General features: G+C 44.4%; 1 protein-coding gene across 1 annotated transcript in view; it reads right to left on the reverse strand.

The window, feature by feature from the left end:
- Positions 1 to 10,896, reverse strand: part of GALNT12 (polypeptide N-acetylgalactosaminyltransferase 12) — a 53,030-nt gene extending 42,134 nt beyond the window's left edge. The window contains exon 1 of the mRNA XM_083824032.1: positions 10,323 to 10,896. Within this exon, the coding sequence (XP_083680158.1) occupies positions 10,323 to 10,693 (371 nt within the window). The 5' untranslated portion in view covers positions 10,694 to 10,896. The remainder of the gene's footprint in view (positions 1 to 10,322) is intronic.
- Positions 10,897 to 12,635: the final 1,739 nt, after the last annotated feature.

A 12,635-nucleotide genomic window follows, 5' to 3' on the forward strand; every position in this document is an offset into this window, starting at 1 on the left:
GTGCCTGCCCTCAGCCCTCAGTCCCCTGCAGCCAGCTCCCACCTAGCAGGAAAACCTCACTCACCTGACATACCAAAACACCCAGAGCACTACCAAAAGCTCAGTTTCTTATTCCATTGCATTTATTTGGGGGGGGGGGGGACAATCAGCATGCATGTACCAGCTAACATTTTGAAAACTTTTAACTTAAAAAAAAAAATAAAAATAAAAATTGTCATTTAGCTTCTATGCAAGTTTGCATGTTTAACTCGGAAGTTATTTCCAAGAAACATATCCATTCCTAGATTATTGCTAAATGGCTGCCAGTCTCAAATATTGTCACTAAAACGCAGCATACTTTTCTTTATCTTTCTATATTGAAGGAAATTTCAGATAGTTTTGCTCAGTCTTAAAAAATAATGTCATTGTAGAGATCACAAAGCTAAAGCGCTTAAACCCTACAAAAATAATGATGCAAGAAAATCATGAAAAACAATGATTTTCTGAAATAAAAATGTTTAGAAGTGTCATTGCTTAACAATTAAGGATATATATCGACACTAAACATTAACACTTAAAAAGAAAAACAAGCTTTAAAAAAAAAAAAACACACTACAGATACGAAACCTGACTTCAAGACTAGTGGTCTCCTCCATTTCCCAGAGTCTACTTACAGCAACCATCTTCACATCACATCTTCTGTATCCACCCTTGCAAACTTCCAGATACATTTCCATTCCCCACGTGTCACTCAAGTATCCAAGCCCCTACTTTCTATGTGAATCAATTCACTTCTACTTTGGGTTACTGAGAACAACAAACGCATATCAGTTACAATATGTCATTAAAATGACAGGGAGGATATAAACTCGTGACAGGAGTCCAAAAACACGTTTTTGCAGATAGAGAATGTGTATTTATATTGCCTATATTGCAAGCTGCTTTCCGCTCCTAAGGCATGCTTCAGCGCCACCCCTAAGCATCCAACACTGTCCTCGCCTAGGCCGGGGGCCCACGGTCAGACAGCATTACCTGCACCTCACGGCAACTATCTGAAAGCCAGGTGCCGTCCCTGAGCTGGTTGTCTGGGTTCTGCGTGTCCATGAAGACACAGACAGAAGGTGATCCCCCTCACATTCCCTGGGATACTTATCCAGGATGGACAAACAGGCCTCTGTAGGCCCTCACCTCTCCTTTGTCAACAGAGGTTTCACAGTAGAGTAGATGCTTTGCTTTCCGTGGCTGAAGTTAAGTGAGAGGAAACTACCCATGGCCCCTACTAGCGACTGATACACCACCTTGAACCTCAATATCATAACCACCAAACAGTTCAAAGAAGCACCATGTGGTCATAAGGAAAGGAGTTGCTTGTAAACGTGACATTTCTAAGCATGGGAAATAAACACAACAGCTCTGTCATCTGCATTCCAGCAAATTCCACCACTCTTCTCATTGCCTCATTCTACCACAGGGATTTGTTTTTATTTGCTTGTATTTATACAGATAAGCATTAGACAAAGCAAAGCTTTTGTTTATCAACTTATATTCTAATTCAACTTTAATTCTAATTGTGTTCAGCCACAAATCTTTAAATTCCTAGACAGGAAGAGAGAGAGAATAACCCTGGTACGTGCATTCCCTTCAGGGAGCACAAACTTAAAAACACATTCACTGTCTACCATCTTTTCTTGATCCTTCTCTACAGCATCTACTCAAACATTTACCTTCACCAAATGAAAACGTATCACTATACAGCAACAGTCTTGTGGGGTTTTCATTTTATTTCTTTACACTGCCTTTGCCAATTCCATTCTAACTGAGGCTGTGAGGCTGACAAGTTTAATAATTTAACTGTGGAATCTACTATACTACAAAACGTTGTTAGCAAGCATTGCAATTAGGTTATCTATTAGAAACTAAGGAGACATCAGTCAGGAGAAGCCTAAACAAAATTAAGTGGGCTGTTTTGGGGAGTTTTTGTGTCAATTAGCGTAATCACTCAATTTATTTCATTTTAAAGAGCTGTCTCTCTCAGAGATGCGTATCTATACGCAGGGAGAGAGAGCATGGACGTGTGTAGACTGGGCACGCTGCCATGAGTTCATAAAGAATGGCTGCTGACGTACTTCTGTGCAAGACTTCCACCACAGCTCTAACAGCAATGTGGCAGGAGAAAATACATTTTTAATATCCAAATTTTATGTTCTACATGCCCAGCTACTCGTATTTTAAGAAAAAAAAATAAAAATATCAAACTGAGTTTTCAGAGGTTTGTTAAGAACACAATCTGCTCACAAATAATTTAGTATTTTGTAAAGATATACCTCTCTTTCAGAAGTAACAGACTACAACATTTTAATGAAAAAGTCTGTAGTGAAAATCAATAGGTTTCAGTTATTCTCAGTAATCTATCACAATACAACTGTTTTAGACTGCTAACATTTTTTAAGTTTGTTTTTTAAATTTTCACTACATAGTCCAAAACCATAGGCAAGCTCAAGATTCAAAGGAAGTTCAAAAGAGTACATGCCATTGCCATATCTGATTTAACGTTATTTATGCGACTGTGGTACGTCACATGCCACATGTGCATTGTCACAGTGTCACCCAGCCAGGCGAGCTACACATTTCTTTGGGCTGGGTTTGACCCAGTAGGTCAGGGACCAGGCTTGCTGGGTTTGTGAGGGCAGGCAGTGGCACACTGGCTCACCACACAAGTGCCTTTTCTCTTCCTAATTTGAACACAGTGGGCATCTGAATCCAATTTCACCTCCTCCACCCCATAAACCACAGAGGTATCAGTGTGAGGGACTACCCAGAGAACACACCTCCTTGTCCCACCCTCCCAAAGCTGTGCTTCCCCTGAGCCTTCCTCTTAGCCAGCCATGAGCATCTCAAGCTCAGAAGCATGACACAGGTTGCAGCCTTGCTTTCTGAGCCAACCTGCAGTTATCGTGGCTGTACTACCTGCTCCAGGATGAATTTGTGTTTGAAAAGCCTTCCTTGCTCCTCCCTGTGAGAGCAATCTATGCATAATGCCCATTGTTTGCACCAAAAGCCACGCAGCTCTACTGCATCAAAATCCAAACCAAGGTAAGTGCAACATTTTCAACGCAGTTGAAGGATATGATAAATAGGGTTATTCTTATCTCCTCCAAACACCACCCAACTTTTCATTCTTATATATTTTCTCAGCTGAGAGTACCTTGAAATAAGCATCAGTTCTGCTTAAAAATTAAAAGCCTTAAAGCCTTATCCAAGCAAGGAATGCAAAGACTGCGCCTGGTTCTGCACACCTCCGTGCTGCACAGCACTCAGATATTGCAGAAAAAGGTGTTGAAGTTTACGGAAGGTGTGCCTTGCTCTGCTTAGCAAAGCAGATTAGCAGCAAGCTCCCAATAACTGCCAGGATGGCCAAATTATCAGGGTGAAGGCGTCAGCAGGGCGAGTTGGAGAGACACTGGCTGTACCTCTTGCCACCCACTCTCCTCTATCCCGGCAGGAAGCCACAGTCCGGATCCACGCTATCAAACATGTATCTGGGGGAATAAATCATGATAGGAAAGACTCCCTCTCCAGGACACAGCACAGTCTATGAGACTGTAATGTGATCAAGTCTTTGAAAAGTGAGGCTAGCTAGATTATGGAGCAGTTTTCCAGACTATTTTAAAGTCTTATTTTACCAGTGGCAATAAGGTCTTGAAAAGATAAGACTTCCAAACACCAATTTGGGATTTCAGGTCATAAAGGGCTGCTATAAAAACACCATAAGATGCAAGGAAGAAAGTTAGTAAGTCTTCTGATATAGAAGTAAATATTAGTAAAGAAGTTTGAAGAAAAATACAAACCTCTTTAAACCAGATTAAAAATGTATTAAGAAAAAAAATCATCTATAAATCCATATCCTAATATTCACTTTTTTTTTTTGATCTATGGATCCTCCTAATTCTGTAATATTATAAAAAGACTATAGATGTTCCTACCTAGCCCAGCTTCTGGAAATCATTTCGCCACATATCCATTGGGAAAAAATATGTTTTTATTTATTTATTTATTTATTTTGCAGATTTAAAGCAGTGTTGTCATTTGGTCAAATGGCTACCCGCATTTGCAATCTTCTTCCAAATCAGTGAGACACTTAACATTTGTACCAAGCTATACAATTTCCTACACCTACATCCAAAAATTTACTTTCAAGTGAGTAATTTGATTCAGGACAAGAAAAAAAAAATTGCAAAGTAATACAGTAACTGAAAGTTATTGCAACCATCAGTAACGGCAGGGTGCAGATGCACCTGGTCCTTAGAGACATCCGTGTATAGTGAAAGCACTGTTTGGGGAAAAAAAAAAAAAAAAAAGCACTTTGTGCTTTACTGTCACTGATCTGGGAACTATGTCACATTAAAATGAAACCAACTGAAACCAAGCAGTCATCTAGAGGTCAGAGGAAGCTGAGGATCTCCGCAAAGAACTGTAAAGAAAAGTGTTCACGAAATAACACTGCAAGCTCTACTAGATGTTGGAGGGTGACCACTGAACAGAAGCATAATGGCAAAGACAACCGACACATTTTTTACAGAAGATAGGAAACAGCATCTCAAAAATAGTAAGATATCCCAAAGTACCAAAGCACATGTGGAAGCACTGTTGTATTTGTACCGCTACAAAATGAAAGCCTACTTATTAAAAAAATAAATAAAAAATAGTATTAATGCTGCAGATGTATTACTCCTCCACTTAACTGCAGGAGGAAGGAATGAGAAGGCCCAGTTACACTCTGCTTTGTGGGTCTAAAGCCTATATTTACGCAAGTGAACAACTCCGCAAACTAATAAAGTAATGACTACAAGGTATCATGGCTAATGTAGTTGCTGATAACCAATCATCCTTTCCAGAAAAGCTCAGAAAAACAAAAACAAGCAAACAAAAAACCTCAACCACAGTGTTATGAAGCTACTGAAAGTGTATACAACTGCAAGTGTTTTACGCAAAATGTTTGCTCTTGAGTAGGGAAGTGTGGTCTGGTTTGGACTCTGCTCAGCTATAAAGCAAGGGCATAGCTAATAAACCCAGGTGCAGGCAATGCCTGCATTGCAAAGAGGCACATGGGCAAGTTCAAACTTCTGCAGATAAGCACAGCACTTATGGTGAAAGTGGACTCCTTGGCGTTAAGAAGTCACTACTGTTTTTTATCTGCTATCTGAAAATGAAATGAGAAGCTCACAGCGAAGCCAGGGCACTGGAGAGGAAACCCTCGGCTGTGGCGCCATTTCCTGCAGCACGGCAGCAGGTGAAACTCCTGGTGGGAGCCGCCTGCCCATCGAAACGAGGTGCTGTCATTTTTAGCGTGGAGCAAAACCAGTCTTGAAGGTTGCTCGGGGAATTTGCTAGTGAGATAATGCCAGATGAGCAGACTACGTAATTTGGTATTTACAATCCAGCAAACTAAACAAAACACTGTACCAAGAGGAACGGTAAGTGACTCGCACTCAAATCCGGGAATAGGTGGAAAAAGCAGTTTTGAAAGTCAGGACAATCTTAGCAGAAGTCTGCTGCTCTGAACTCAAGGACAACATCCCCCAAAAGAAATAATACTACAGGCATAAATAGCGATGGTGAGGAACTAAGGAGGAACTAAGCTCTGTGTGTGCATGTATTTAAGCACATGTATATTTAAAGACATATCTACATATATTTAAACAAGCCCTCTCTCCAAACCACAGAAAATTTTCTACAATTAAAGAACGAACCTCTAAGACTTTTTACAGCTGTTAATGATTAAGCAGACCAGATTCAGTGTTTGGAGGGGGGGTTCTGTGGTGACCCAAAATCACTTGCCAGGTAAGGAATGACAGAAAAGACTTGCAACTCCGTTTGCTTTTCAGCATGAGTGAAATGAAGCCCAAAGGGCTGATTCGGGCTTCCACCATGAAAAAGACAGCATGAAATGCCGAGTATGTGAAAAATACTGAGTCAGCACGAAAGCGCCTCTCCCTGCCTTGCTCCTCCTATAACTAGAGCCAGCCAAAAGGAAACCATCCCTGAATAAATGGGTAACGCACACGTACTGTGAAGAATATACCTCCCTTCCACACCCCCCTCCAAAAAAAAAAAAAGAGGTAGAATGTCTAAAATCAGGAAAAACTCTTGGGCACAGTCCTTAACTGAAAAGACCTCAGGTAGAAAAACTAGAAATGTCTTTCTCACACATTGTACAAGACTGTCCAAGAGATCCCGGGGCTGTGCAGTCCCACAGACCAGAAGACCAGCTCATCAGGAGAAACCCTACAAGAGGGGACGGGCCATGCTGCCGGGGAGGGAATGCTGAGCAGCACGCACCAGCAGCCAAAATGCACAGGTCTGAGCCCACTGTGTGGCACTTGCAGGGCGTCAGCCCCAGCAGGACCCTCAGAAAGTCAGCGGTTGACAGGATGCTTGCTTGTTGTTGCACACGTGTATAAATGGGAAAAACGAAGGACAGACTTTGGGAAGAAAATCTGGCCCATCTAGGTAACATGATGATTGGGAAAAAATTCACAGTGGCCCTGAAAGAGGTACCCAGAGAAGCTGCTGAGTACCCATCCTTTGAGACTTTCTGAATTTGATCAGACAAGGAAAGCCTGCAGCAATAACCCCGAAGTTGCCCTGCTTTGAGGATACTGGACCAGAAACCCCTGAGATTTAATCCAACCTCAGTCACTCTATGATCCTCTGACATATTTCACGCCCAGCCTTTCACATATTGTATCACCGTTTGGTAATCTCCTGGTAAATCATACATTCTTATCTATATTTTATACAAAATATGATTATGGTTTAATTATTTATGTATATAATATGTATGTGCACACAGCTCTAGCCCAAATAAGACCAAAAAGTCTCTGTGTGATGAAGCACAGTATTATCAGTTGCTGACTTCAAGTTAAGACAGTTAGGAAGCAGCAACCGTCTAAAGGAAACTATAGAAGTTGTCAAACACTCTAAGTCTGTAAATCTAGAGAAACATGATCAGTTCCCAGAATAACACGTTATGGTGGTCTGTGAGAACAAGGAATAAAGGTCCTCTGAACATTTGCATCTGCAGGAATCTATTAGTAGGAGAAATATCTAATGTCGATCAAACTTTGTAATACAGTGCATAACATCTGCATAGAATTCGTAGTCAAACACTACATTATTTTGAGGGCTAAAATCAGACCGTCATCCTTCTCTTCCTGCCCATTACAGCCAGACAACACTGGACACCTCCACAACTACCTTTTATTAGTAAATAATTATTGCTACATGTCCGGTCTGACAGCAAGCCCAGGATGTGCAATACACATCAAGAGGAAAAAATTTATGTCACTAGTTTCTGATAAAGCAGCACTTTATATCCATAATTTTGCAGATCAGGTTTAAAGGTTTAATAGTTCAGATATTCTCCTTCTTATTATAAGATTATATTCAAAAATTATAGTTGGTATCACCCAGAGAGTAGGTCACTAATGAACATGAGAGGACATTAAGACTAAAAGGAGCAGTGGAGCATTCAGGTAGTGGGGACGTTGCCAATATTTATTTCCCTTTCTTTTCATCTTCCCATTTTCCTTCAACCTAAATTTCCAGACTCACCTCTAAACATACGAGAATATATTGAAACAGACCAAAAGCACATAGCCCAGAATGTCTCCAAGCCCAATATCTGTTAATATCTGATGAATCCTTGATTTGAATTTCACAGTGGATGGACTTCCTTATACTTTACAGCAAACGGACTCTTGGAGCAAGGAGGTGGCTTGATTTGCTTCACCCACTTCATGCACCAACCTCGCACTGCAGGGGCTCAGCAACAGGCACCCCTCAGTAGCTTGTCTTCCAGGCTGAAGAGCTGCACATTAGTCATTTCATTATAGGAGCCTTCCCATAAGCTGAACAGCACTGGGTCCCGCAAGATTTCTGTGGAACTTTACCAGCAGCCTTCCTTCACTACAAAAAAAAAAAGTAAGTGACTGCTTCCCAGCTTTTATCCAGTTATGGATAATTAAGGAATTTCCACCTTATTTCACACCTGTTTAAGGAACTCATCAAAAGGCTCCGAGAATACCAACTCATTATGCCTTCTTATCCATACAGTTGTTTTGTTCAAAGCACTCCAATAGGTTTGAGACATGTCATGCCTGACAAAAGCCAGGGCAACTCCTTCTCAATAGACCACACCTATCTACATGCAACTAATTCTATTCCTTACCACAGTTTCTAAATAACAAACTTGGAAGAGGTCCAAGCTTTACCAGTACACAGTTCTCTTCCTCTCCTCCAGAGCGCCACTTAAAAAAAAAAAAGTGGTATATCTGTCACTTTCCCGTCATTAGGTACCAGAATAGTTCCATTGATCACATCTAAAAATGTAGCTTTTGCATCATTTTTAGGGACGGATGAAGTCTACCATTACTTCTTATTTCCTGCCATCAGCCTCTCCTAACGCCCCAACGTGCATTAAAGATCATGAAATGCTGAACTGAACTGGCTGGTCAAGCATTACCAACCTGAAAACAAAGTAAACCAGATATTTCCTAGACTTGACATATCCATACAGCCTCTAATGTTACACTGAAGTGCAATGAATTTTTGGTCAGTACAGGCTTGTTGATACCTTTTTTAGTACTTTTTTTTTTTTTTTCACTTATCTCTTACACAGTCTTCCCTCTTAAGAAAGGTAATAACAACCTTATTGCAAAATTGTCTTTGGGGATTTCTTTTTTACATTTGCTGTGTGAGTTGGATACATGTTCTGTGATATTCCTGCCATAATTTAGATTTAACTGTGCAGAAAGGCACGAAGAACTTCAGTGTACCAGCAGATACTAAAGCAGTACAATACAGCCCTATCTTCAGAAGACAATTATCTCCAAGATTACATCACTGACGCTTTGCAATCCTTTAGTTTGGATCTATTTTGTCATTTCAACATCGAAGTATTAAAATCAAAACGGATGCTTAATTGTAGCAAGATTTATCTGTCTACTTACACTACTTTCATTTCAGGAATCTCCCCCCTTTATTTACAATGTCCCCGCTCAACAACTGTGATCTTCCATTTCCTCCAACATCCTGTCTGAGAGAAATGGCAGGAGTCCAAAGCAATTTGTTAAAATGATTTAAATTCTTCCTGTAGGAACGCGATTAAAGTGGTCCTTTCTAGCCTATGATCTAAAGACTGCTTCTAAAGGGAGGGTAAAACCTAACTAAGAAAAACAAGCCTACCACCAGGGTTAAGTTTATGATAAAAATGCCTTGCATTCGCACTGTGATTTTTTAAGAGCTACCATAAGATTCATGTTTTAGATTTAGCACTTGTAACTAGAATCGGGTGAGCTACCAGCCAGGACACACTGACACGAAGAGAAGGTACGGTGGAGGCAGAGCCCTGCTCTTTCCACAGCTCCTCGCGACCACACAAGCCCATTGCAACGAAATAAACTGGTGGAAGCCAAGGCCTGGAGGAACAGAGGAAAGGACTTGGAGGGGCTGGTAGCAACCATGGCTTTGCCCTCTTTGGCTGAAGGCACATACCCACAACTGGTCAATGTATAGTTTAAGACCATTCTTCTCCCCAGCTGGCTGCCCACTGGCGGTGCCCACTGAACCAAGGAACAGAGTACCTCTGAACGACCGAGCAAAGCATTTGCATCAGGCCAGAACCAGCCATATAGCCCAACTTGCTGTGCAGCAGCAGCTTCATGACCGCACCGAACTGTTGCCTGCCAACTAGGACCACTGATTAGTATCTAACCCTTATTTTTAAAGCGCTGATACCATTATCTCTGGTAAATTGTCCCAACAACTGACCATTGAGGAACATGGAAAGCACCAGTTTAGAAGAGCATTATGTATCTCAGGGGGCATTTCTACACGACACAACAGCATGTGATCCTGCTAAGTCTGTGTCTGAGCCTGCTTGGTGATAAAACAGACTGCTTCATCCTGCACGGCATCAGCCCCTCGAGTGCCGTGCAAGGCTGAATTCTGGAAAGTACAATGTTTGCAGAGCTGGGAGTGGTTGGAAAAAAGCGTGCTGGCTGCGGTGACCTGCCCAAGGGACAGCAGCAGGAGAAGCCCTGCGCTCCCGGGCTGGCACCAGGCTGCTGGGGGTAGCGGAGGGACTTGGCTTCTCCCGAGTCACACACGCACCTGCACCGGGCGCCTTTTTATGCCTTTCAGAAGAGAGCAGAAGGAAAAGCGTCGACGGCTTCAAGCCTGCTAGTGAGGGCTGCGGTGTTAAAGCTGTTTAGCGGGTTGGGAAGAGCGACGGGGTGCGAGGGGCGGCGGAGAGGCCCCGCCGCTGCCCCCCGGGTACTCACAGCGGGTGCCAGCGCTCGGGCAGGCGGCGGTGCAGCGAGATGCGGTCGCTCAGGTAGATGTTGATCTGGTGCCGCCGGATGCTCTCCTCCTGGCGCCGCTTCTCGGCCGGGCTCAGCTCCAGCCGCACCGCCCGGCCCAGCTCGCCCAGCGCCCCCGGCTCCGGGCCGGGCTTGGCGTACACGGGCTTCCGCAGCGAGGCTTCGTCGGCGGGCGGCGGAGGCGAGGGGTCGCCGCGGCGGGGCGGGGGGCCGCGCCGCCAGGCGAAGAAGCCGAGGGCGGCCAGCAGCCCCAGCGCCAGCAGCGCGCCCCCGCCGCGGGACCCCCGGCCCCGCTTGCCCCGGCACACGCCGCGGCCGAGGCGGCCGGCCATGCCGAGCGGGCTTGCGGGCGGGAGGAGCCGCCTCTCCCGGACACAGAGGCGGACACGGGCACGCCTCGCCCCGGGGGAGCTCGGCAATAAGTTCTCGCCAACCTGCACCGGCCACGCAGCGCAGCCGGCGCCTGCTCTGCCCCCCTCGGCTTCGCCAGGAAACCCGCCCGGCTCCTCCGCCGCGGCTCCTCCCTCCTTCCCGCCCCGCCGCCGGCCAGCCCGCGGGGCACGGCTCGGCTCGGCTCGGCTCGGCTCGGTACCGAGACCCTTCACCGGGCGGGACCTAGCGGCCCCAGGGTGGGCGCAGCCCGCGGCTGGCTCCGGGATGTCCCGGTGGCGGAGCTCCCGCTGGCCCCGGGGGCTGTGAGGGGCAGGGAGGGAGCGGTGGGGATAGGCCCTGTGCTGCTGGTCCAGGCACTGCGGGTGTAGAGTGAACCTTTCTTACCTGTGGTGGGGGGATGCGGTCACCCCAGAGCGTGAGGGAGCTGTGTGGTGGACACGTGTATGTACCCCCAGTGAGGGAAAGTTAGGATGGCACAGGGCTACCACGGCCACAGCGAGCAGCTTTACCTCATGGGGATCACCAGGTTGGCCCCAAGGCATCCAGGAGGGTGACAAGGGACATTTCGTGCCGTGGAGGGACTAAGAAGAGCTTTGGGGTGGAAGGAAAGAATCCTGTAGGAAACCAGGCTTCATCAGCTCCGCTGCCTCCAGGACAGCACGTGGTTTGACAAAAATGAACGGAAAATGGGCCAAGAAGCTGTGGGAGTTAATGACAAGCTCTTTTTTTCACTGGAGAAAGTGGTCCTCTTTGTTGAAAAAAGTCTTTAACGTGACCTCATAGATAGAAATCCGTAAGACAAGTGAAATCCCAAACTCACTATCCAGATAACGGGCAGCCCATTCCATGACTTGACAGAACTATGGAAAAAAGCAACCATGGCACTTAGTCTGAACTTTCTGTTTGACTTTTTCATTTTACCCCTTAATAGTATTTAGCCTTCTTTGTTTAAACTTAAGATCCTGAGGCCATGCGATCACATGAGAATTTGTGGGTTTGCTGTTGAAAACAAATTAGGCATAATACAGCTGATGCAGTTTATCTCTCAAGAGCAGCAGGGAGCTGAAACACTGTTTTTGAAGTGTTACGTGCACTGTGGCTTTTACAAAGAGGTGTTTGTCCTCTGATTTTGGAGGCCTATCAAGCTCAACCCAGCCGAGGACTCTGGCCATGCCCAGGGGGACGCAGCAGAATTAGGTGTGCTCACCAGCACTGCTGAGGAGTGAACGAAAACATTTCTGATGCTAAGCAAGAGGAAAAACCTGGTCACTACCAGACAGGGTCATAGCATGCAGTTATGAGCTATTTCCGATTTTAGATGCTAACAAATAGTAGATGGGACAACAAACGCAGAGGCAGTCAACTACTCTGGAGGCCTTGCTCTGGACAGAAGGTTGCTGAATAATAATGAGTCACCCTGATGCTGGAAAACTACCATAAATCAAGGAGTTTTGGTGGATTTGATGATGAGTATGTGTGTGTATAGATGTAACTTAATAATTTCTTATCCAGCAATACAGTTGTCTATTATAGATAACTATATATACGTAAAACCTAGTTTCAAATTACGTTTACATGTTGCAATAAAACTTAAGCTTAATAGTAGCAATGTATATATGTGTAAAGATGCTTTGCAGCCAACTTTTAAATACCAACATGATGGACATTAGAATATACATTGTATGTAAAGGAAGCTAAAACCCTAAAAATGCAGGTGACATTTCTGGTGCATGCTGTGGGCTTAGGTTTGGTTGTTTGGAATAAATAGTCTTGATTTCTCCCTTTGTGGGAGGCTGCAAATTACTTAGAAGATGGTAACAAATATTAAGCATGAGGAACCAAACAAGGCTTTCTTGGAATTAATCAAAGGAGAAGGAGTTC

The sequence above is a fragment of the Anser anser genome, assembly GCF_964211835.1.
Source record: "Anser anser genome assembly, chromosome: 2".
In the NCBI taxonomy this organism is placed as follows: Eukaryota; Metazoa; Chordata; class Aves; order Anseriformes; family Anatidae; genus Anser; species Anser anser.